This window comes from Cyrtonyx montezumae, unplaced genomic scaffold (assembly GCF_038088225.1).
Source record: "Cyrtonyx montezumae isolate F1298 unplaced genomic scaffold, pur_monq_1.0 scaffold_1, whole genome shotgun sequence".
In the NCBI taxonomy this organism is placed as follows: Eukaryota; Metazoa; Chordata; class Aves; order Galliformes; family Odontophoridae; genus Cyrtonyx; species Cyrtonyx montezumae.
The window spans coordinates 593110-620091 of record NW_027071825.1 but is presented as its reverse complement, the minus strand read 5'-3'; the positions used below and the strand labels follow the sequence as shown (position 1 = coordinate 620091).

General features: G+C 50.9%; 1 protein-coding gene across 1 annotated transcript in view; it reads right to left on the bottom strand.

The window, feature by feature from the left end:
* Positions 1–19472, bottom strand: part of NEGR1 (neuronal growth regulator 1) — a 153126-nt gene extending 133654 nt beyond the window's left edge. The window contains exon 1 of the mRNA XM_065737670.1: positions 19303–19472. Within this exon, the coding sequence (XP_065593742.1) occupies positions 19303–19472 (170 nt within the window). The remainder of the gene's footprint in view (positions 1–19302) is intronic.
* Between the last annotated feature and the right edge of the window lie 7510 nt (positions 19473–26982).

Genomic DNA, 26982 nt, shown 5'->3' with positions numbered 1-26982 from the left:
TGAGACATGGCTTCCATGGAAAGCATCATGGGACTTCACCAAGGTTTTCATCGAAGAGAGAAAACTCATCAGATCAAAGTGACAGAAAACATCGCTGCACCTCTTAGGAGATCCACAAAGGCCATAAGCGCCCTGAAGAGCCATCTGCATCCGTTCCAGGATTCAAACATTTCCACAGCATGACTCCACTGCAAAGGAATTTGGTCATGGGGACAAAGAGGTTTGCTCAGCTGCTCCTTAGGCATGAAAACTGCTGCATGATCAGGGTTTTGCATTCGGCCTGATGGCAGGACATTACACAGCTAAGTGTCTACACAGACCACAGGGTATCGGGCTCCCTTCACTTCTGAGGCCATTTCATAATGAAAACTGCTCCCTATAATTGCCTAAGGTTCTTGACAGGCATAAAGGTACACCATTAACTTTCTTCTCTTTTCCTATTACAACACCCCATGAAATGATGATTTGAAACTCAAAACCAGAAAACATCTTAAAACAGGTACTTTCTGTTGCTGGTTCTTCTGATGCAGAGGATTGACACCACCGTGTTTGTGGGGTAGCTGCAGTGCTGCTCCACCTCAGCAACCTGCAGCTGGAAACTGAGAGCGTGCATATGGCCTGCAGCCAACCCACTCCTTGTGCTACATAAAAATAGACCCTACTTGAACACAGCCAGGAAATGCATCACAGTGTGGCTTTGGTCCGATGGCTTTCAGTCAGTGCTCAGTCACCTGCTCAATGGATGCAATCAGAAATTATATCCTCCTGGAAAGCACACTGCTAGACCTTCAGCAAGCATCTGCCCACACATCACCAAGTGCTGCTCGCAGACACGGAGCTCTCCTGGGCCAACCTGTAAATCAGTCAGGATAGCAATGAGCAGAGAGCCTCAGACGGAAGCCTGCCTGGCATCACCTTGCTGCTTGTTCTGCATCTGCCAGTCTCCCAAAGAAAATGATGAAACATTATGTGCTCAACTTCCCCAAACTCACAGTTTCATCAGGAACTGGAGGGCCCTGACAGTCGGCCAGCTGCTCTGCATGATGGCTGAGCGCCGCACTACGGTGTTTGTTCATCAGCTCTAATTGTTTGGGATGGTGTACACGGCACATGAACACTCAATTGGGAGCTGCAAACAGAATTAGCTCGAATCCCTTCAGGAAACCGAGAACACACTGAATCACAGAGAATTCATCAAAAGATTTCCTTTGTAGTGCCTATGATCCAAGCGTGGTTATATGGTAGTTTACATCTCTTTGTTTTTCCTGAGCAGAGGGTTTGCTGTGGTTGGAAAGCTGGAGCACTTTCAAGTTGTGTTTGCTTTACCAACTACAGAGCCGTTGTCCATAACCTCAGCACCCGCTGCCACCACGCGTTCCCGCGAGCGCTGTGTGCTCTGCTCTTGGAGCCGTTCCCTTCGGAGCAGGCAGGAGCATCCCGAGCTCCAGCCCACCCACCTGATTCACTGCTTTTCCCCCCTGGAGAGGCCACCCAGCCTTGAGACGGCCGAGCCGTGGGGCTGCTCTGCAGGGCACTTTGCTGCAGCGCCCATCTGCAGCCACAGCTGCTAATTAGTTCTCATAACGAGGGTAAATTTGTCAGCATTCCCTTACCCTCGTTTGAAAACCAATGATAAAACTGCACACGCTTAAAACTACCTCTGTATTGTTGGAGTACTCATCTAGCATCTTGTTAGTAGCTTCCCTTCATCTTGCAGCTTTAATTAGCAGCTCCAGTCTGGGATTTACCTATGACAGTCAATAAGGTGAGGAGTGGTAGCTAATGAATTATTCAACAAACTAAGAGACTGGGGAGTTCTTTCCCTGCCTGGGACTAATACACACTTCATTAGCAACTATTTTCACCTGTGACAGCCACAGGTACCTCGCAGACTGAAATGCTACGCTCACCTGAAATGGGTTCTCACTATGTCCACATTAATGTCAAACCCACAGTTTTACTTCTATAGAAGATTACATTAATGGTGACAGCTAGTAAATTGGGTCCTCAGGATTATGGGATATCTTCGTTAACCCTTGGTAATGCCAGGAAGAGCTGTGCAGTGCCCTCAGGATCAGGAAGGTGCTGTCCCACGGCACCACGATGCTCGTCCTCCAAGCCAAGGTGTAACCACCTTCCTAACAACTGTAACAGCACACAGCATGCAGCGTGTATGCACGTGCTACATTCTTACAGAGGAAAGCAATACAGCATGCACATATAACCACTGCAGCATCCTGAAACTGCTGGAAGGTTATCAGTCAGAATGTGGTACTTGAGCACCTAATGCATTGCGTTGTACAGAACACACACCTACAGCCAACACGCGTATAAGCTAGAGCAATAAATCACCACCAGCAACGGGCCATTCCCAAATCTCTGTGACACAGCAGCCCTGCTGCAGTGTATCCCCAGAGGACAGCAAGCCAGCTCTCCGAGGATATTGATCTGCTTCACTGTTCTTCCCTAATTGCCACCAATGCAGTCCCCTCCAATTAGCCTGCTCGGCTAACGGCTCTCCCGGCATTCATTATCCAGGCCGGTGACAAGATGGAAGTCTACCTAAGAAAGAGCCCAGAAGAACACAAAAACAGAGCAGCAGTGGCTGCTCCAGGCACTTTTTGCTTTGCTTGCAGCATTCAGACACGCATCCAGGTCCGTGGGGCCGTCAGCACAGCGCATCACACAGCACCCACCCCTGCCAATGCAGCCCAGCAGAGCACCGCCTGCCCCGGCCTAACGATACAACCAGCGATTAAAGATAAACTGAACGGTTTATTTATAGAAAGGATTTGTGGGTGTGTGAACAGAGGGTGCGTGAGCAAAGAACCGTGGGGGAGAAAAAGCACCGAATGCTTTCATCTGCCAGGCAGACCCCAAGGGCAGCAATGGCAGCGCCCTTTCCCGCCAGACTCAGTATTGATCCCACACTGATGGTTTTTCCAGGTGACTTTAATCCACTTAACACAGCCCCACTGATACTGCAACTTGACCTACTTTATTTTTTTTTCGATGGTGTATGGCAATGGAGGACCCCAACGTGTCAGTGCCCCACGCGGGGCTCCAGCAGCATGCCTGACCACGCACTGCCAGCAACGTCAGCCTGTCCTGGGGTTAAGGATTCACAGAGCTGAACGCTGCTGGGCTCACCTACATCTTCTGCTCCAGTCATCTAACAGAGACAGTGCTTGCTTCATCAAGTGTGGGAAATTTACATGCTTACATTTATTTCCACAACAATAGACTGTTGGAACGCTGCAGTATTCACTGCTTTGAGATCAAATGTGAAACGTTATTACATACATCAGGAAAATCAGCTCTGTAGTGAGATGAGATATGGCAAGATCCTGGCACTCAAAGCAGAGCCTAACTTCAGCCAGTCATACATAAATTCATGCATTTGGATTTGTAAGTTACACATGGGCTGGATTCAGCCTCACTGAACGCTGCAGCCTGTCTGCCCCATGGGCAGCTACATGAAGCTCCTCTGTAAGCAGCTACTAGGAGATTGCAGAGGAAAAGATGATGCTTTGATTTGCAAATCTAGGATGCAAATCTGAAAGTGAACCTGAGTGCCACCTTCCTGGACACAGCAAGTTGAGTTTTCAAGGAGAGGGAAATAGGAAATGAGGGAGTAAGTAACAAAGAGGATCCAAAGCCATCTGTATGGCAAAGATATGGAACATCTTCACGAGATGTACGAAGGGAAACTGTGAACCAAAAGAGGACAGTGGAGTCTCCTTCTGTGCAGATGTCCCAGCCTCACCTGGATGCCGAGCTGTGCACCCTGGGCTGGGAGCTGCTTTGGCAGGGGGTTGGACTCGGTGAGCTCTGCAGGTCCCTTCCAGCCCCTGCACTTCTGTGGCTCTGTGATTCTATGCGACAGAGACCTACAAGTCGAGAAGTGCTTGAGATGAGTGCAGCTGAGGACAGATCACTGAAAATGAGAAGTGGCTGTTGGGGCAAACTCCTGCCTTGCCCTGCACACGCAGGTTGGTGCTCCTGTGGGATACGCTGAGCTGTGCCCGGGCAGCACTCGGAGCCCTGCCATCCCTGCCTGCAGAACGTGGTGTGAGGGGATACGACTGTCTCCAGAGAATTTGAACAGGTTTACCATTGGTTCAGCGTGTTTACACAGCCAATCTCAGAAGCCATAAGTTAACAGCCTTCCCTCGGTTACAGGTTAATTTAAGGATGTAGATGATTCCACGCATCCCAAGACATCCATATTCCAGGACCCAGATTGCTCTCTGGAATCATTTGTTTCTCCCTTTATTAAAGCAGCTAATGCAGTGGATTACAGTTAATCTCCATCAGTGAATGCGGGTGAACCCACCCTGATGAAATACCCCTTCTAACACATCAGAGCGAATGTAAACCATATTTCACGTTTCTGGCCCTTATAGTTTGTTGTCCTTTTTTGCCATTTCTGACAGAAAATTACTGTGCACAAATAATCAGCACTTGCATATCCAGGTACACCTACCGATCTGAAGGCACCTCTTCCTTGAAGAACAGCACGAGAACTTTTAGCTGCTTTGTAAAATGAACAGCCCCACGGGTGTTTGGGTACACATTCACATAAGGGAAAATGCTGGGAATGGAACGGGTGTGGCAGGAGCTGCATGGAGGTGGACACGGAGCAGCCACATCCCCAGCCATCCCGCTGCCCAGCCCCACACACCCCACACAGGGAACCACTCTCACTTCAGAAGTGACTCAGTTGCCCTGGCTGCTCATTGCCAGAAGTGCTCCAGAAAACAGGCTGCAGGATCTCACATCGCTCAGATTCCCTTCAAGGTATTATTAAAAGACAATTTAAGAAAGGTTTTCAAAATTAATAAGCATAGTCAGTGAATCATCAAAACAGCTGTAGTATGGGTCTAGGGAAAGAAATAAAGAATAACTTGGCACTGCCCGTAAATCCAGAGCTGTAATGCAAACTGATACTTCTGCATTGTTTTTGATACAGTGAAGGTATAATTTATAACAAACATTTGTTATTTGTTCTTGTGAGGAGACACTAACGATGATAACAGCACTCTAGGCAGTGATCAGAATACATCTGAAGTCTAATACAATCTTTACTTTGGAAAAATATGCAGATGTACCCAAGAAAACACCCATTTGGACCAGGGGAAGATACCCCCGACCAGTGCATCCATTCTTACACCAAACCTGAGGTACTCCTTCAGTTGCTGAACGGGCATCAAGTGTTTGACACTAAGCTCGCTTGTGACCTCGCGCAGCACTGAGGACCAACTCTGAAGCACTCTGTGCAGCTGAAATCCCTCCTTGTTGAGGATGGAGACCTCTCCAAGAGCTGTGTAAAGCACACACTTACATGTACCTTCACATACATGATGCATCACTCCAACAAGTACCACAGATCCTCGTGCTGACACAAACAGCTTTGTCATTTACAAGCACCTCAAAGTATGAGTTTACATAAATAAAGGTAGCAAAAACTGCCTTTTCCCTTAAGTAATCTAACTGGATTGGACTACTAATTTGAAATAAATGTTTGACAACTTCAAAATAAAATAAGTGTGGAGCCAGGTTACACTTTCATCAAGCAGCCACCCAAATTTGTGCCTTGTCTCAGCCAGTCCTGTTTGAAGAACTCCTGTCCTGGAGGAAATGTCTCCAGAGCCATTAAAGCAGCCACCTACCTTTAGATGGATGCATGCAAAGGAGCGTGGCTCCCCCTGCCCAGCATCCACCATCCCAGGATCACCGAGCTTTCTGGATGGGGCTCTCCTGTCACCCTGCTGGGCCGAGCTGCAGTCAGTGCTTGCCAGACATGAGCCCCACGCTGCAATGCTGCGTGCTGCCAGCAGAACCAAACCAGCACACCAAACCAAATACACATATGGCTCCTATGGGACGAGAGCACAGCATGCCTGCCCTCCTCCTGGCATTGGAGAACCTCAGCACAGCCCCAACCCCACGGGCAAAGCTCCCTCCTGGCCCTGCCACCTTCTTAAGGCTGCCCCTAGCCAATGGAGGCATCTCCACCAAGGATGGTCCCAATGACACCTCAGCACTGCTCAAGGCAACTGTTTGTTAATTGAGGCATTCTCGTTATCATCAACCAGTTACCCTAATGGAAGCCCAAAGGCACTGTGGCTTTGCAAAGGGGTTGGCATCTTTAACAGCCTGCCCAGACATCTCCTGCTGCCGTTCCAGCTGAAGATCACTGACTTTTCTCCAGAGAAACACAGGACAGAGCACTCTTTGACTGTGGCAGCACAGAGCTATAGAAGTACATTCTTAAACAGCACACATACGTAGTCAAATTAATGTTCCCCCAAAAGAGCCCTTTATTCTGCTGTGAATATATTTGTACTGATTTTCTGTGCACAAACTTCTTGCTGGCAGATGTGCTGTGGATATTGTCGTTTCCCTGCTTTGAGCTTATGAATAACACGTCAAGTCCTCTCCAAAGACAGCAAATGTCTGTACAGAAATTGTTTACCAAGTAACATAAACTCTGATGAACCGTAAACATCACACATCATTTGCCACTACACAGAGCAATATCGCTTTGTGCTATGACGACGCATTACGTTCTGTCTCAGGACTCCACAGTCCTGAGTGTTTGCCACAGCCCACACTGCAGCACAGCACTTACAGGCACGGCCACATTCACCAAACAGCAGCAGCCTCACGCCTGCATCTGTTTGGTGGCTGCTTCTGCTCTGTGTACTCACAGAAGTGCAGGGGCTGGAAGGGACCTGCAGAGCTCACCGAGTCCAACCCCCTGCCAAAGCAGCTCCCAGCCCAGGGTGCACAGCTCGGCGTCCAGGCGGGGCTGGGACGTCTGCACAGAAGGAGACCCCACCGCCTCTGTGTGCAGCTCCAGTGCTCCGTCACTGCACTGGGAAGAAGTTCCCACGCACACTGCTGCACAACTTCCCATGCTTCAGTCTGTGGCCATTTCCCCTCATCCTATCGCCACACACTGCTGAGAGAAGTCCGGCCTCGTCCCTTTGCCTCCCGCTCCTTGGATATTTATAGACGTGGATCAGATCCCTTCTGGACACAGTACTCCAGGTGAGGCCTCACCAGGGCAGAGCAGAGGGGGAGGGTCACCTCCCTCAACCTGCTGGCCACGCTCTTCGCAATGCACCCCAGGACCCCATTGTCCTTCTTGGCCACCAGGGCACAGTGCTCATGGCTGACTGTCACCCACCAGGACCCTCAGGTCCCTCTCCTCAGAGCTCCTCTCCAGCAGCTCATCCCCAGCCTGTACCAGTGCACACGGTTGTTCCTCCCTAGGTTCAAAACTCTACACTTGCTCTTGTTAAACCTCAACTGGTTCCTTTCTGCCCAGCTCTCCATCCTGTCCAGATCTCACTGAATGGCTGCACAGCCTGCTGGAGTGTCAGCCACTCCTCCCAGCTTCATATCATCAGTGCTGAGGGTGGACTCTATCCCCTTATCAAGGTCATTGATGGAGATGTTGAACAGGACCAGACCCAGCACTGACCCCCGAGGAACACAGCTAAGTCCAGTCTCCAACTGGACTCTTTTCCAATGATCACAGCCCTGTGAGCTCTGCCAGTTCCCAAAGCACCTCACCATCCACTCATCTATTCCGCACTTCCTCAGCTTTGTTATAAGGATGCTGTGGGAGAAGCACTGCATCCCAAAAAATATTCTCTGGCCTTACTGAGACAGCACTTCCCTCTGCAATCTGCAAAACGAGATTCCCCGTGATCCTTCACGTGGTTAATCTTGTACAAAGAAAATGTGCTCCCATGTATCTAAAATATTAACAAGTGCTCCTTCCAGGACAGTAATTCTCGGAGTGACTTAGAAATAAATTTTGCTCTATGAAATCTTCTCCTTCGCTGTTCGCTTTACCTAGCTAATATTAATAAATAAATAAAAAGCAGGAATCAGCATAATCCATGGGAAGGGCGATGCTTCGAGAGTTATTTGAATTAAGTCCCAGATATATGTGCAGCGCTCTGGGTTATTACTATTTTCATAAACAGAATAATGTGTTCTCTGGGCATGAAGAGCTCCGCTGCAGCTAACATGAATGGTAAAATAGATGGTGGGAGGGAAAGGTGAACTGCTGCTGGGGACAGGAGGCCGTGGCTACGGGGGGGAAATAAATGCCAGGCAGCAAAACCACTCCGCTGCGCCTGCAGTCAGAAATACCAAGCAAACTGAGGTATTCATTATTTATATTACCCCTTAAGTCTTGTTGATATTTATCAAAGAACACAGGTTAACTTGAAATAATTAAACAAAACTACTGCACTTGATGAGTATCGCAGAAGGCACCAGGACCCATCCCAAACCATCGCCCAGGGAGAGATCAGTGCGGACGGACCACGGGCTGGCTGTGCTTGGAAGGGCAGAGCAGCCTTGCATGTCCCTCCTCAGCTCCCACTGCCTCTGGACATGCAGTGTGAGGGGTACAACTCACAGACCAAACTCAGTAATTAAATCTGTTGCAAATTAAATTCTACCCTAACAAGGAAAACAAAAAACAAAAAACAACAACAACGTAACTGTGACAAAAATATATCTCCCTCTCTCTTCCTCTGCTGTTTAATAGTCGCAGAATGAAAAGTCTAGTACAATTTTCTAGTCCAATTGTTCCAGCCGGGGGGAAAATTGCTCATCATAATTAGGCTGCTTTCATAACATATCTGCTCAGCAGCCGGGCTCCTGCAACTGACCGCACCTGCGGCCGCAGCCCGGTCCCAGCACCACACCACGGCCCCACGCTCCCAGCCCTCCCCACCCCTCACTGTGGGATCATGCAGGGGATCATTTGCTCTCCTCAGCCTGGGACTGCGCAGAGACACAGTGCAGGGCTGAGGGACACCATGGGTGGCTGTGGGAAGGGGATGCTGCTCATTTCACTTACAGCTGAGACGGTGAATCCATAGTTCAGTTCATGCTCCCTCTCCCTCCTGAAGCAGCCCTCGAGGATGTTTGGAGCTAATGGGGCACGGTGCAGCTCTACACACCAACATCTTCTGAAGGACTTTTTGAAGCTGTTTGGATGCTGAGAGCTGCAGTTCTCAAGGCATTGTGTAACTGCATCCTAGCATTTCTCACTAAAAATCCCAATTACAATGACTTGAACAGGAAAGGAGACGCAGCAGAGGCCCACAGGGCAGCACTCACACACAGCTATGAACCACACTCAAAGGATTTGGGGGACTGGAACAGCATCCTCCCATCACTGTCCACAGCACCCCAAATCTCGTCACACGTCACACAAAGAGAACAGTCAGATGAGAGACCCTCCATGCCTGAGATACCTCATCATAATCAGTTATCTCGTGACTGTTCGTATTAGCATCTCAGCAACATTTCTAATGTTTCATTTCAGATGTACTTGATAACTCTCTCAGAAGAGAATTTCAACAGTATAACACAGCTGGAGCGGGAGTGAGAAGTGCCCTGGTGAGTCCAACCCTAACAAAGTGTGCTAGGAGCTGTTCCACTCGCAGTGAGATGACCCAAAGTAAGAGCTGGGCAGCGAGACACTCCTCCACATGTCTAAAAATGCGACCAATACGAAGAGCATGCAATGTTGTCAGCTTACCGATTTAATTGCTATGAACACAGGATATCCAAGATAATTATGACATGACACATCAAAATGAGCACGTAGCTGCTTTTCAGCACTTCCAATTTTTTAAATATTATGTGACCATCTCAAGTTTACACAACAAAATCAGAATGAATGCTGTACACATCAGCGTCTTAATGCTACCTTATAATGTGGTGTTCTGTTCTGCAAACAGCACCACATCTGCAAAAACCTTGTAATTTTAACTGTCAATGGAGTGGTATTTTTCATTCCAGCTTAGCTATGTACTTTAGAGCATATCTCAATCCTTCATAAGCACAGATTCTAAAATAAGTCAATTTAATAATGTAAGACCTTTCTGAGACCTTCGTATACAGCTGTGCTTCTTTTTAACTAATTTAGTTCATCTGATCCAAATCCCTCATTAAAAGCTGCTACTCTATCATGGTTAGGAACAGAATCACCAAAATAATTGCTTTCAGACCTGACAGTTACCAATTTTACACCATGCTTTAAATAAGGCTGAACTCATTTATCTTGCAGAAGACCTCAGCCTTTCCGATCCTGAGACACAGTAAACAAAGAAGACAGCACTTTTATTTATCCACTTCGTTTTGCCCTGACATCCATCCTTCCCTTATTGCCTCAGCTCAGGAAATCACGTTATTTTGGGGTTTCACCGAGCCGCCGCCAGCTCCAACAGAGGTCAGGCAGTCACACCCTGGGATAACCTCACTGTAATTCTAAAATGAGCTGCTACGGAGAACGAGCATCCTTCAGTGCTTCACCTGAGGCACCCAAAGCTCTGCTGTCCTCCGTCACACCCGTGGGTGACAGAGGGAGTTCTTCTCCTCCGCTCCTCCGGTGTCACAAGGAATTCCTGACCTTCACTCAGCCAACGTGGAGAAAATCACATCTTGCTGAGCCTTCGATGCCATACAGCATTTGGACATCACCCGCAGGACCCATTCAGGTGCTGGGAAGCACCGGAGGGCACAGGGGCAGGAAGGGCTCGGCAGCAGCACGGTGGGCACCGGTGCCCCTCCGAGGACGCAGTGCTCACAGCCCGGGGCTGTGAAAGCAGCAGCTGTGGAGGCACTGTGGCTGTTGCAGCCCTCTGCTGGGAAGGGGCTGCAGGGAGTGAGGTTGGAGGGTGCCTCTCAGCACAGACCTCATTGCACAGCCCGGGCAGCACGCAGCCCTCATGGCCAGCAGCCCCTCGTGTGCTGCTGTGCCGTGCAGATGGTCTCATCTGGTGCTGAATCTCATCAGCAATAAAATGCACTTTATACTGAACTGTGTCACACGACATCAAGATGTGTTTATTCCAAACTGTGGTGCGCCACTTACTTCAAACACTGACTTTGATACTTAACATTTTCATTTTCCCGTCGCGCGTTTGCAGCTCTGTTCTGAAATTAAGTGACACCAGTTTATCAAAAGCTGAGGTTACGCGCGGAGCTCCTGTGTCCAGCTGAACATCTTTAGTGAGCAGCATCACAGCCACGCAGAGCCAGCACACACTGTGTGCAGAGCTGCCTCCTCTCCCACCGCATCTGCTCCCATCCCACACTGTTTCCCCAAGCCCTGCTCCCCACAGATGGAGCGGACGGGCACAGTGGGGAGCGGGCACACCTCCCGTGCCTTCCAGGGAGGCCTTCTGCTCCAGGATAACAGAATGCTCTCATGTGTTGTCCCTGCAGACTGCCACCACCGTTATTAAAACCCTGAACTAGTGGAGCAGCGGCCGAAGCTCATCCACACACACCTCAGCACTGCAGCTGGTCATTCAAACGTGCTAGGAAAGTTGTGGAGGTTTTCACACGAGGTCACACCGGCCTGCCCGCTCACACTTCAGGTGTGCTGCGCTGCACCATACTCTGCCCCACACAAAACCTGCTGGAAGGTGGGCTGTCCTCTACAACAGAACGACAAAGCTGGAGGCAACCAGCACAGCTGGGCAGAAAGAACAGGGAAGAAAGGGAAAGAACTGCTTTAGCTGATACTGCCTCACCTCCTCCAGCAGCATTGGTGTTTCACAGCAGCACACAGCAATCCCTCCTGCATGCACATGGCACCCACACACCCCTGCCACAGCCCAGAGGGAGAAAACCATCAGAGAAACTATCAACCGCTACATGAAATTAACAGCTCTAACACAGAAACCCAGCACTACCTCTGCAGAAAACTCTGATGTGAGCCTAAATATATACCTATTATCTTAGTCAGAAATCCATCTGTAGGACTGAAGAAAAGTAAGGGCTTTCCTGTGTGTGCGTAGCTAGCAGGTGGATGAAGGAAGAAGCGGTTGCATGATGCAGCAGAGATGCATGGCTGACAGCAGCAATGCCAGCAGGGCAGGGCAGGGCAGGGCAGGGCAGGGCAGGGCAGGGCAGGGCAGGGCAGGGCACGTCCTGCAGCCCGCAGGGATGCTGCTACTTCTCTATGCACAGCCACACACACCTTATTCGCATTAAATCAACCAGAACTTTGTTTGAAACTTCTCCCTCCCTTCTTCAGTTGTGTTTTCCTTGGAGAGAACTGCCTTGTGTCACTCATGCTTAATTAAGTACACTGAGCCTGTAGCTAGCAGCAAAGCCTCAGCGTGCCTCTAGACCTGCGGTTTATGGACGGTACCATCTCCAATTAGTGAGAAATAGCAGCGTTGTGTTGGAGTGCTGCTTTCCTCCTCAGCTGCTGTTATAATGTGTGGCTGGGGCTGCTTCCCACCAGCTCCCATTGCCAACCCACCTGCAGGCATCCAGCACCTCCCAGCTCTGCGCAGCCCCCTGGGCAGGATGTGTCACAGCCTGCAGCCACCAGTGTGAGCTCCGATATGGGATGGAGACCACAGCCCTTCCCCGGCTGCTAACGGCCCCGGGGTCTGCAGCACTTCTTCGCATCAAGAACAAACCCACAGCCATGTCTGCACCCGATGGGAATCAGGTGGCTCCGTCCTCAAGTGCTGATTGATGAGGGTAAAGTATATTCGGTTTAAAAACCTTTCCAACGTGAGCCCAGAGAAGTATCAAAGGCATACAACTGGATAGTAAATTATGTATGCCTATGTTTTGTAGAGGGAATGAGGTTCCTGCATCCTTCCGACAGAATCGCATTATGTAAATGTAACAGGCGTACCAGAGATGCTGTACTAAACCAGACACACATCTTACCCCTGTAGTCTTAAATAAGCACAGAAAAAAAAGCAGCCTACAGTACGTGAATATACAGAACTTCCTCCATCTACATTGATATTCACGTAAGAAAAATTGCAGGAGATTTCTGCATGCATTGTATGCTAATTAGATCTTTTCGAGACAAAACTGATACTGCTAACAGTTGGATACTCTCTTTGTTTTAATTATGCATGACTAATGATAGCTGTTTGGCTGTCTGACCACCAGATTGTCTGCTGTTGCCAAGGGAAAATCTTTTAAAACAGATTGACGGGTTTTCTGTTACAAAACAGAGCATGTTCTAGTTCCACTCTTGTTTCTGAGAGAGTTTAGTGGGGATAAAAACTAAAACTTTGGCTGTTCGCTGTGACATAAGACGTCAACCCCAGCATATACGTCCACAGCCACCCACGACAGGCAACACTGAGCCTGAAGATGCTCCAAAACTGCAGAATCACCCCCAGAAGCCGAGGCGGCCTCGTTCAGGCTGAACTCTTTGCTGGACCGCACTCATGATGAAGTCACCATCAAATCTCTGCTGGCCTTGTAAGTGTTGCACCATGCACAGCCAGAGCTACTGCAGACACCTCCTGAGCCCCGTACAGCTGTGTGTATTACCAAAGGAGAGCCATGAGAGCCTGCTGGGAGGGCAGAACATTTCACTGGGCCTACTTTCCAGCTTCATCTACATGAGCACGCAGCACGCTAACGAACCCGGCCTGTGCTGACGGCTCAGACGGCTCTGATCTCAGCAAAACAACGTGGATCTGGATGGAGGGGGACGTTGAAAAACGGAGGATAGCCTGGAAGCTCCTGGGGTGGGAGCAGAACGGGCTCTGGAGCACAGCAACCACAGACAGCTCTAGCAGCCTCTGCCACACAGCCATCCCTGCACACCCACCCAGCAGCACCATGAGCCTGACCAGAGCAAAGGAGGGACTGACTGCCTACACAGTGAAACAATTTAAACAAGCACGACACTGTGTCAGCATGAACCTTGAATTGATGTCTGGGTTGAGTTGGGGAAAATGCAAAATTTACAGATTCGTAGAGCTGCTTCCTGTGCTTCTAAGTGGGACCTTTCTGTTCTCACAAGGACGTGGATTTTGTACTGATCGTCTCTTCTCAAAGGCTGAAAGACAGCCAGAACTGAGAGGGCTCCGCAGCCCACCCCCACCCTGCCAACACACAGAGCCTTAACAGAGCGTTATTTAACAGAAATCCCCTGTTCCTCACGAGGAACAGCGCTCTCTCAGGGAGACAAAGGTTGCTCTTTCAGCCTTATCTTTGCAGGCGACGAGGCAGGGAGATGCAGTCCCAAGAACGGCCTGCGTGAACACCAGCTGCCTTCCTGAGCTGCGCAGTGGTGGCAGCCCGGCTGTGGTGGCCTGCTATCACCTGCAAGAGCACACAGAACAGTCCAGAACTGCACCCAGCCAGAGCAACCCACCCTGCTCCTGGTCACTGCTGGCTAAACCTCCCTCTAGCTGAATGTCTGCACCAGCCCAGCCCTGCCATGCCCAATGCAAGCTGAAGGCTCAACCTCACCATGCCCAGTGCAACCTGAAGGCCTGCAGCCAGCCCAGCCCTCCCTGCACCGCCCAGTGTGGGACCAGCCCAGCCCTCATGCAGGATGGCAAAAAGCCGTTCACCTGCCTGTGTTTCATTCCACAGAAAATTCTTTGGAGCAAGCTCTGGTTTTCATTCTTTGCTCGTTCCTCTTTCTGTTAGTTCCTCTGCATAACATCTGAAACGCTCATGCCAGTTTAAAATAATTAATTATTTTAATTGACTCTGAATGCATTTATTTTAACTGCACAGACAAGAGGCAAATGCCAGCATACGCTCACTTAATAACGGGAAGGGCTGTGGAGTGTGAGAGCTGTCCCCCAAAACAGCCTCCTTTTAGCGGGGGGGTGTGCATCTCCACATAACACAGCTATATTTCAGAGAGGTGGAACAAAGCTTCACACAGCCAAATAATTCATGGCCCTGAGATGCACAAGAATACCAACGGAATATGGAAGTCAGAAACGGACCATCTGAAACCATAAAGGAGAGAGGAAATTTCGCATATTTATCACATCACCAGCCCCCCTAAATCTGCATTTATACACGAATGCAGACAACTGTATTCAATACTGGTGCGTAGACGTGACTCTGAGGGACTGTAACATTAAAGTATGTATGCACTCTTCATATTTCAATGTGCTATAGGTACCTTGCGTGCTCCTGTTACTCAATGCAGACCCGCCATTCCGACCGCCCATCTCCCAGCAGTGCGGGTGATGGCAGATGGGTTACACTTTGTAGACTTGTTGCCAGCTTTCCATGACCACTGCGGCTCCTTTTGCAAAGTCTGTCTGCTGTAAAGGGTGGCTCTTGTTGGGAGAGGAAGGCCATGAAGCCCCCAGCCCCAGCTCAGCACTTAGACACGAGGTCAGAAAACCGGGATGTTTGGGAAGCCAGAGGAACTGCAGGCGTGCACTGAGGTGCCGCTGCCAACCTTCCCTTCTGCCAAGGCAGAATCCGTCCCCATGCCAGAGTGACTTCAGAGCGGGTCAAACCCTGCCATGAGGAGCATCCAGAGGGCAAGCAGGAGGGCAGGGAACACAGGAACGTGTGTTCTACTAACAACTGCCTGGACCAGTCAAACGGTGATAAAGAAATCAGTGAGCTTGACAGCGATTAGCACGCCTCAAAGCTCATTTTACAAGACAGAAAATTGCAAACCCCTTGTTTTGTAAAGCCTGTGCTGTAAAATGCTGCGACACTTCACATCTGGGCACAAGCTTGGGAGGGACTTCCGAGGTGTTTATGGTAAATGAATTCATTTTCTTTGCTAGAATTTATTTCATTTTCCTTGATGACCTTTTTATACGCATCTTCACACCTCTGCCTGTGAATAATTCCTCATTGATTTATCAGAGAATATCCTGCACGCAGGGAAGTCGCTCTTCAGCAGAGGTGCTGTACATCCAAGAGAAAAACAACAGCAAAATATAGGAAAACAAAGCTGAATCGATGACCTGAACCTCATGTAAGAAAACAAAAGCCACTCCAAATATTAATGACATCTGCTTTCAGGTACCTCAGGCACCACCTAACGTGGAGAGCTGCCTTTTGTACTCCAAAGGGATCTCGTTTAGATGATGTTGGGAAGCAGCCACTGAAAGAGACGGGCAGTGTTTCAGATGGGCTCGCTGCTACACGCCTGTGCTCGTAATACCAACAAGAGACCAGCTGTAGAGAAAATGGAGAGACCACGACACATGGAGGAGCCAGGCGTGAGCAGCACTGCTCCTGCCTCCCCACACCAAACACGCTGGCTGCAAGGCCTGTTGGCTGCATGATGAGCTTTGCAGCTCCCTGAGTATCTCATTCACTGGGTCTCTTCTCCACAAGAACCATGGCTGTGCTCTTCAATACCAGAGTGAGGACATTCACCGCCTGTTTGCTGCTGTTTGACCCACTGAAACAACGCCCGTGTTTGTCAATTCATTGCACTGCCTAACATACCACACTCCTACAGAGCATTCACAGCATCAGAAGGTTGAGGTTGGCAAGGACCCCCGGGCCCACCTTCCCCAAGCCGTGCTCCAGCAGGACCACCAGGAGCTGGTGCCCAGCACCACACCCAGCAGCTTCCAGACATCTCACAGAGGGCACTCCACAACCTCTCCAGGTCCCTGTGCCAAATTCTGACCACGTGCCCGGCACAGCCACACTGCCTGGCATTCAGGGGAACCTCCTGGGCTGCAGGCTGTGCCTGGTGCTTCTGGCCTGGCACCAGCACCACTGAGCAGAGCCTGGATCCATCTTCTTGCACCTCCCTGCAGGGACTGATGGCCGTGGGTGGGATCCTTCCTATCTGTTCATAAGTTCATAAGTTCTGTGAGCAGCCCCAGCTCTCAGCCTCTCCTCCTGGCCCTGCAGCAGACCCAACCCAGTGCTCCAGGTGCTGAGCAGAGGGCAGGATTGCCGCAGACCTGCTGGCACTGCTGGTTCTCCCTTGGCTCCCAGTTTCTCTTCTGGAAGACACTTCCCAGCTGGGTGTTCCCAGCACATCCTGGTGCTGAGCTGCTCCTCCCCGAGTGTGGGGCTCTGCACCTCTCCTTGTGGGACAGCAGGAGGCTCTGCCCACCTCCAGCACCCCGCTCCTCCCTCACAGCTTTGGGAACATCCATCCCACTAAGGCGTGTAGGGACTTAAACCTTTACAGTGAAAAATCAACATCATTTCATGTATTCTAGAGTATATACTTAATAAATCACTCTGTGATCAGACAGCAGTAACGTATCTTTTGTTTTTAAAAGGTGTCAAGCTCTAGAACTTAATTTTCTGTGAAAGCACACTGTGAAAAGACCATCAGGTATATCTGCTTTAATCATCTGTGAGCTGGAAAAAAAAAAAAAAAAGAAAAAAAACCCTCAGAAATAAAAGCTGCTTGCTCGAGAAAGCCATTTTGATCATTTTCAGTTCTGTGTCTTTAGATATTTCAGGCAGGTTTTGTTTACAGTGCAGAAGGGATGGGGCCTCACCCAATCTCCTCTGTGTCGGTCACCTCTCCCCAAAGCACCGCTGGTGCTGTCAGTGCACAGGGACGTTGCACACCCAGGGCTGCCATCCCTTTCCGCACAGGATGTCTTTAAAAGGGTCACCAGAGAAATGCAGCCCCCAGAACACAACCTGTGGTCCTGAGCTCTCAGCAGTTTACAGCATAGCGAGCTGTTCTTCTCGTAACACATCGTGTAATATGTGATAACTTTCTCCCCCCACGTGTGCTCTCACTAAAGCTGAGCAGATGACCTGGGATGAATGCAGAAAGGTGCAGGACAGAGTTCATACACCTGAAAACAAGTGGCATCAGCATGTTTTAGCATCCTAGCATCAGCTCGTTGTAGCAAACAGCTGCGTCACAGACAGAATTCCTTCAGACTTCAATCGGCACTGAGCCGAACAGCGCTGGGACAGCACAGATCAATCACAGATCCATACCACCGGCTTTACCTCACCTGAGCGCCTGGAGGCTTCTACTGGAAACCTCGGCACTTAAAGGAGGTTTCATCCCTCATTTCTGGTAAAGATGATGAAAAGTGAACGTGGGGACCGGGGCTGGAGCTGGCACGCTCCGCTCAGCCCCACACAGTGCTCCTGGCCACGCTCCGTGTGCTTCCCACTGTGCTCTGACCCACAGGAGCAGCAGCTCTCCGTCCCCGTGCACCCTCAGCCCTCGGCCAGGAAAGCACTGAGTCCACGCGAAGGGCTCCCATATTCTGTCATTAATTATTAAAAAACAGTCGGCAGATAACTAACTCTCAGTGCCCAGCTGCCTGTGTGTGGGCCAGAGCTGCCTCCCTGCAGCCCTCACTCCCGCAGCACAGGGAGGAACGGAGCGGGGCTGCCCGGTGCTGGGGAACCCACGGGGGAGCCGAGAGGAGCTGGGCTCGGGGCTGGGTGCTGCTCTGCTTTGCCTGCTCGTCACAGCAGCTACACCAGCATCCCGGGAACCAGCAGCACTGCTCCTCGTACACATCTCCGTTACAGATGTGCGGTGAGGAGCGCGGTGATGTGCACCCAGGGGTTCCAGACACGCAGCCCTGCCCCACGCATCTTCCGTGTGCTCTTTTAAAAGCGCTTCCCTGCAGGGACTCGCGCTTCCCCTTTCGTGCTGCATTACGAGCTACAAACGAACCAAACTCCTACTCGTGAGCAAGCCCACAAGAAGGCACAGGAAACCAAAGAAATTAATCGTAGCGCAGGAAGAATGAAAACCCACAGACGCAACACCGTGCCATTTCCCATCTAAGTGCCGCGTTCCGGAGTCAGGCAGCAGCTCGCTGCCGAGCACCGCGCTCAGGAGACAGCCGCGATGCTCTAACCCCCAGAGCCCGCTCCCATTTATGTAACCCACCCAGCCGCGCCAACGCCGAGTCCCCAACAACCGCAGGCCCAGAGATGGGCACCGATTCCAGGCGGCAGCGTCCAGCACCGCACCGTACGATGGAGCAACGAGGTGCTTCCGAAGGCGGTGTCCCCGCGCGCCGGCTGAGCCCGGGGCGGCACTCCGCGCTGCCGCCGTCCCCGCGCGGGGAAGGAGCGGGACACGCGTGAACAACGCTGACAGCGGCGGCTTTTCGGGAGCCGCTACGGCAATCCCGCGTGGTGGCCGAGGTGCCCCGCGGCGCGGTGCGGTTCGGAGGCGTTAAAGGCGCCCGGCAGAGCCCGCCCCGCAGCGCGGAGGGCCGAGGGACGCGCGGGCGGAGCGCGGCTCGGGCTCGGGCAGCTCCGTACGGCGATCGCTTCGCGGAGAGCGCGAAATCACGCACGGCCGCGACAAAAGTACGGGCACAGAGTTCCAACGGGAACGCGGTCGCGGCACGGCGGGGAGGAGCGGCGGCAGCCGCGCGCGGATCGGGCGCAGCTCCGGGAGCGGCACAGCGATGCGGGCGGGGAGCGCTGCGGCGGCTCCGGGGCGGCTCGGGACGGCCCCGCGCTCCTCACCCCCCACACCCCCCCCCCACCCCCCATCTCCTCCCACCCCCGTCCGCCCGCTCCTACCTGAGCACGGCCGTGTCCCCCTTCCGCACCACCAAGCTGTCCGCGGCCACCCCGGCGAAGTCCCCTCCCGGCGCGGCGAGCCGCTCGGCGGGCAGCAGGCAGCAGAGGCCGAGCAGCACGGCCGCCAGCCACTGGTGGGAGCCCCCGGCGCCCCGCACCAGCGGCACCATCTCCGCGCTGCCCCTGGGCCCGGCGGCGGCGGCGGCGGCCGAGCGCTGCCCGTGGGCTGCCCGCGGTCGGCGGCCGAGCGCGGCGCGTGGCTGCTCCCGGGCGGCCGCCGCACCATCTACCGGGCGGGCAGCGCGCCCGCTCTGCGCTCAGCGCTCTGCGCGCCGCGGCGGCGGCGGCGGGCGGCCCCAGGGCTGGCAGCGCGTTGCCACGCAGCCGTTGCCTGGCAACCGTCCTGGCGGCGGCGGGAGCGCGCCTCGGCTCGGCCCGGCCCGGCCCGGCCCGGCCCGCTCGCAGCCCCGCTCCCCCGGGGTTCGCCCGAGCAAGGCGCGGTGTCAGCGCTCTGTAAGAACGAAACGAGCGGAGTTGAGGTGGGATCCATCAGATGGGACCCGAGGCGCGACGCCGCTCCGGCCGTGCAAAGCGTCCCCCTGCAGCTGCTCTGACGCGTGCTGATCATTAAAGGGTTTGGGGTTCTTCTTCCAAGTATTTGTGACAGCGCTTTGGAATGAGTCTGTGATGTTCCTTAGACTCTGGGAAAAGGCCTTTCCCGGGTGCGATGCCCTTTGCGGAGCACGCAGGGCTGGCAGCAGAAGGCAGAGCTGCGGGGACGTGGAGCTCACGGGCAGACAGTCCCAGCACTGCGGTGGGTGCTAGGTCACCCAGCGTGGGGACAGCTGCGACAGTCCAGACCTCACTTTAGGAACAGCTCTGTAATCTTCCAGGAGTCACTCGATGTCACCTTTGGTGCTCGACCTGAACGAACAATCAAATGATTTGCTCCTCTTCCAATCCGAAGGACAAAAGCCATTTCCTGTTCTATTAACTGCACAAAAGTCCACGTAAATCTCAGTCAACAATAGCCCCGATTAACTTTTGTATGGCTGCACTCCCTTTTGGGTGCCCGCTCCTTAGCTTTCATGCTGGTTGGTGACTGATGGCAAACAGAGCGGCCCAGGAGGAGGCAGCAGCCACAGCTGAGCATCCCCGCCTGCCCCCAGGCCCTGGAGGATGGCACACAGCGAGCTGGGAGCAGATGCGGGCACGGATGGAAAAGCGGTTCCGTGGGGGAGGACAGCCCTGTCTGGCTCTGCCCGCTGCCTGTGTGTGCTGCTGGGCCACTGCAGGCCGTGTGCTGGTGCTCCGAGCAGAGGGCAGCGCAGCTGGGTGGCGGTCCTGGGGACTCGGGGTATTTCTGTATAGAGTCCTTTGGAAGATTTGTGCTTGTATGTTGTGTGCAAGCGTTCCTCTAAGACCGCACAAACACTCAAGGGTGGCTGACAGTTGTCACAGGGGCTTTTTCTTCCTCTCCAGGAATGGCTCCTTAGCACCGGTGGCAGAAGAGCAGAGCTGAAGGGATGGAGCCGTCCCATGAGCCTGGTGTGCCTGGTCAGCAGGGTGGGCACACCCCCACACCCAGTCATGTTGTTCTTACAGAGCTCTGTGGCAATCAGACAGGTCACTGCCGTGTGTACGTTTCCTTTTGAGATATGTTTTGGGAAGTATTCCAGTATTCCCACCTAGTTGATGGTTGTCTTTGGCCAGCACCACCCACAGGAGCTGCTTGCCCCTGCTCCTGCTTCCCCAGCGGATGGATGGCAGGCAGCTTGGGAACTTTGGGAAACAACTCAGAAAAATGAACAGCACCAGCCAACAACAGAATGAAACAAGCATCCCCCTGCCCCCTCTCTGTATTCTCAGCCAGATTTTGCGTCTACGTTCACAAACTCCTCAGAATTTTGGAACAATGGCCAAAGAACATTACAAACTGACAGGGAATGAATAACGCCTTCCCAAAAGTCATCCCAGTTCTCAAATTTTAATTGAGAAGCTCTGAGCACGCCATACAAATGTTCTCCAGTAACATTCCCTAATATTTCTGCTTTTTGGCTTTCCCTCCTGACACGAACACATCACACAATAAGAACAGCACTGCACCACTGTGCAAAGTCTCCCGAGCAGCCCCCAGCCACCGCTCAGCGTCCTTCACAAGCATCTCAGGTTGCCTAAAATGGGAACGAACGACAGAAGGCACCAAATAATCTGTCAGCTAACGATTCCAAAGAGCCCTCTGTGGTTTTTGTGCACAGCATCACGCAGAAATGCTCCTTGAGCTGCGCTCCACGGCCACCGCTCCCAGCGTGGAGAAAGTTGGAGGCAGGATGCGGCCCTCTGGGAACTCCATCTGAGGGGGGGGAGCAGGGAGAGCAGAGAAGGGGATCGACCTCAGAAAACACAAACACCTCTTTCACATTTCCAAACAAAAACGTTTGTATACTTTCAAACATCTACCTTTTATTTTTAACTCCCTTATATGTGGGAAATGGAACTAATGGTTTTGTCAAGTGCTGAAATAACGGAGGTGTCTCTCTAAATAAGTATCTCTTCTGCAGGTAATTCCTAGAGTCATGGTACTGAGGTGGGTGTTTCTTGCTGACACGGTTGAAAGCAAATGCTGAAATTTCCATAAAGTGCATTTTCCGTTTTCTGCACAGTCCAGAGCGTGGCTGTGTCCAGGAGCACTCCATAAAGTACTCCAAATTATTTCCCATACTTCAAACGTAGGAAGGAGGCCGGCGTGCTGCCCCCTGAGCTGCACAGAGCGGCCCCATCAGCACCAGAACGAGCAGACTCCAAGATCCGGAGATCGGAGTCATCTTATCTGAGCTTTTAAGTCCTCAGAGCAGGCTGCAGAACAAGCTCAGCCCATCAGAAAATGCTTATTACGAAGAGCTCTCATAGAAGGAACGAGCCTGCGATGCCTGCACGTGGAGCAGCGGCTCAGATCGGCCCTGCCAGGCACTGCACACACACGGTGCTGCTGCTCTATGTCCCTCGTGCCCGAGCAGACTGACCCACACCGCAGCCCCAGCGCAGCACACGGACATGCCACGTGTGAGGTGTAAACCACGACACCATCGGATGTCCGTCAGTGGAGCAGGGACACTCAACACACAGAGAAAAGGCGGAATGATTTCTTTGTTAGCATTTGGAGAGGCAGCAGGAGGAGCAGCAGTGGCTCTGGGCCCTGCAATCAGCTCAAGGAGACACGGAGATCCCCAGAAGTCGGGGTGCTGTGCTGAGACCCGGGCACTCCACCTGGGGGGGGACGTGGGCTCCTGGGGCTGGCTGGCTGGAGCAGTGCTGTGGGATAGGGTTGCGTTATCAGCAACTGCAGTCGTATGTGGGTGAATGAAAACATTTTCTTCGCCATATGGTGTACTATGGAAATAATTGCCAGATGACAAAAGCTTGCTAATATTGATGCCAAATACATAGATAATACTGTCAACTCACAATCAGCCTACATTCCCCTATTTTTAATACATCCAAGAGCAGTATGAAAATACCCAACAGAAGCTCCATACAGAAGAGCTCCTGCAGAAAGCAGATGAAAAATGCACAGACGTGGTTTAACTGCCTGGAGCCCTTCTGATCACAGAGGACCATTGCACAGAGGTCACTTGACAGAAGCTGAAGGTCTGGAGCACGTTGTGCAGGAGCTTGTGGCCCTCCCAGCTTGAGGCAGTTATGTGAGCAGCACGATGTCGTGCTTACAAACAAATGCATTTGAGGCATTAGAGAGGTGCAAAACTGCTCTTGTTGTAAGTATCCCTGCTCCTAACAGGAGGCCACCTTGTCAAATGAGGACTGTTACATATGTGTTCCAAACTTATAACCAAACCATGGCTGTTCCTTGGGTATTATTCAGATGGGAGATGTGCGCAGGAGCCGTTGCTGGAACTATCAGGTCTAGATCACATTTCCTAAGTGAGAGATCCGTGCTTTCCAGCAGCTTGCACTGGGATCCCTCGCTATCACAGCCAGAGTTCACAACTTGGAGCAGATGGGATGTGCTGCGTGTCAGAGCTTAACAAGTGTGGACAACCCGCAAATCTGCGCTCGGCAGCCCCGACTGTACTTCTGCGTTAGGATCCTGTTGCTCACCAGGGAGCATTTCATCTAGATAACCTCCGACACTCACACAGACGTTTCAGGACTGGGAGAACAGCTGCCACACCTCACAGGATGGGCACACAGGCTGCACACGCAGAGCGGGAGGGTTGGGACAGTTTGGCTGATGATACAATCCCCATTGTGGGGGTGGTGGCAGGGCAAAGCCCTCCCCCAGTACCACGGTTATCCCCTTGGCAAGGGATCCACCCCTTTGTTCTGAGGGATAACACGAAGGCCACTGATCACAGAGTATCACATAACCCAACTTGATAATCTGATTAACGTGCTGACTCCGTATCAGCCCTCTCTGTTCTCTGTTTGATTTACATGTATAATTTAGCTTACTCATTTAATCTCATTAATAAAATATCAGATGGGAAGTCTGTGTGGATTGCATGTTTTCTCCCCAGGTATTAGGATTAAAAGCCAAAGGAATCTCCAGATAGTGACTTTGTAAATCTCTAAGAGCTGTTACAAAGAAGTGCCTTATAGCACTTCCATAATTGATGCTCAAATCACAGCACTGCTGGAATCCGTAGGAAACAATATTTGCATATCAGTCACCTTTTCCGACTAATGATGGGGGATTTGGAGCCACTGAGGAGTGGCTGGGGTGGATGCAGTCCGACCACCAGGAAGGTTGGTCGCTTTCCTGAGTGCCATTAACTGAAAATGCACCTGCTCCATTCACCTCAAGAATGAGTGGAGTTATGGCATCACTATAACGAACATCACAACAAAAATGAACCCAACTTTGGCCATACTTATGGCCAAGGAAGGAAATGGAATTTCACGGTCACATTATCAGGGACCAATTTTGTTTCTGAGCAATAAAGAATTTGTCTGAGATTTAAGAGCAGAACAAACAAAGCTGCACAATAGCCATCACAAGGCGTGATTTATCTGGCCCATCTCGGGCAAGCCCTGTGTCTCACAGTTTGAACAGCCCATCCTCAATGTGGCATTTTAAAAAGGTACAGTACCTGTCAAATAAAAGGAAAGAACCGCGAGAAACGAACCACAATCTGCTTGGATACGGCCAGCTGACAGAATAAGCTCCACGCATCAGAAAAGTGCATCTTGCCAACACACACGCTTTTCATTTCTGGCACATAACGCATCTGTGTGTGCACGCTCACGCACGCAAACATACGCTTCGTGCAGAGCGATTCGGAAGAAATACTCTGAACAAATTTTACTCGAATGTAGCGTGGGGTCTACGACTGAGGGTGATACAGATAAAGCAATCTGTTTGCAAGGCTACGGTGCGAGGAAAAGCTTTTCAATGTTGTTTAAGCATTTTCAGGTGCTGCAAATGACCCGATCACTGCCGTGGCACCGGCCAACAAAGCACTCCCATGCAGATTCCTAAACAACCAATCTGAAGTTACAAGCGGAGGGTCTTTAAGAGTAATCGAGATGGGCATTGTTATCCGAGTGACTGAGAAGGTTTAAAATCGCTGTTTCAACTGAAACATCAGCAAGATAATTCTGCCTGACCATAGCATCCCGAAGAGTTTTGCATGGAGTGTAAACCTTCTCAGCTTCAGCATATTTTTATCGTGGTGGTGTCATTCTGTTTTTAAGAGACAGGCGCTTATGTCGCCAGGTAAGTTTGTATTTTCACGTGCCTCTACCATGAACAGAACCTTTAGAAATGGTACGTGGATTTCAATCACAATTGAAACGAAGACAAAGATCTAAATGACGGTATGTTTCCAGCAATGCCATGATGTCAACTAATCAGAACAATTCTTAGTGTTCCTCTTGAGAAATAACCTGCAACATGAGCTTACACTTTCTTAGACATCAAAACTCAATCTGAAATGCAAAAGAATGGAAAACTTTGCCCCAAAACCAGGTTAAATGTTAATTAAAAATACATAAACAAAAAGGATACGCCTGGGAATCTAAGATGCTTCTAGGTAGGTCGCTCCTATTGGAAATGTCAAACATTCAGTGCTTTTCTGGAACAGCTTTGCTGCTGCTATTAGCCCTGGGCATGCCTTCAGATCCTTTAGATCTTGATGGCATCGGAAGCATTTCCCACACAACTGCTTGGAAGCAATGACCAGCACTTCACCTTTGCTTTCAAATACATGCTTTTCAGACCTGGGATCATTCTAGACTCAACTCTTTCCAAATTTCTTGTACCTATTTTGAAGCACAGAAATCCACAACATGGCACAGCAACCTGTGCTATAGAGCAGCCTCAATACCACTACCTCTCCTCTCTACTTTGGTTTCTCACCGTGTATTTAGGGAGCGGACATCTTCAGATACAAAACCAGCAGTAACTTTCTTTTATTCATAGGCACATAAACTCAATTTAGAAGATATATTCAAAGTCAACATTCACTCAATCCGATTGGCTTGAAGAAAGGAGTAGTGGTTTTCACGAGGAGTGCTTTTGGAAAGCGTCACAATGGGAAGATGAACTTACAGCATAAAGAGTAATCTCCAATGCATAAGTGAGCTAAACCTTGCCAAGGAAAAAGCACAGACAATGGCAATGTGTAAGCAGTAATACAATGCAGACAGTGGGTTCTGACACTGGGGACTGATGGATTGACAAGAGAAGAACCAACCTAAACAATGTATAAAATAAGTGAAGCACTTAGAGCTGGAAGTAATCTAGGACTTACTTTCAAGGCCTAATTGCAATCCTAGATATTCCAGTCACATCTCTTCCCTGTGTGTGGAAACTCTGAAGAACGAGTGACTGCCACAGCAACAGTTCACCTCCAGGAAATGAAAACACTGGAAGTGTAGGAGAAGTGGGCTTGCCCAGGGCAAAATCTGGGAAATGATGTTCTAATTTTCATCATTTGTTAATAATTAGTCAAGTGGCTGGAAATTACACCTCTGCTGCACAAGCAATGCTGTGTCATTCACACTCAATTCCCAGAAGTTAAGACATAACAGAAGTACAATAATCAGCACGTGGTTCCTAAATTGTCGGCACAGAAGTACAGGGATGTTTATTTGTGAAATTTAAACTGAAAGAACCACAGCATCAGGAAACCCACAGCTATTAATGCCAGCGGAGAAGAGAAATTAACATGCATACAGTGAAAAACGTGGAGGCCAGAGGAGGTGATGGGCTGGGCCAGCTCTGCGTGCCAGTGCACAGCTCAAGTGAGAAACACAGTAATGCTGTCCCAACTTACAAAGAAAGCTACGTTTCATTCCTCAGTTTATGACAGCCAGGAAGGTCATACAGGGTAACAAAGTGTGTTCCAGACCTTCTGCAAGGCCGTGGAGCAGCGAGTCGTGACTATTTTGAGACAGTTCCTTCATTTTTCACTGGCTCCTTCCCTCAGCAGTAGGAGCAGTGCTCAGTGTCCCAGTCCTGGCTGCTCTGCGAGACGACAAAGCCATGTCACAAATATCACCCTACACACGAGATGGGATGGATGAGCAGTGACACATCTGCAGGGTGAGCTGCACACCCCAACTGTGCAACTCTACTTCATCCATGCTGCTGCCGCCGAGCAGCATCACACACTTTTTTTCCCCACTAACTTGAGAGAAGAGATGGTTGGGCAACCGAGC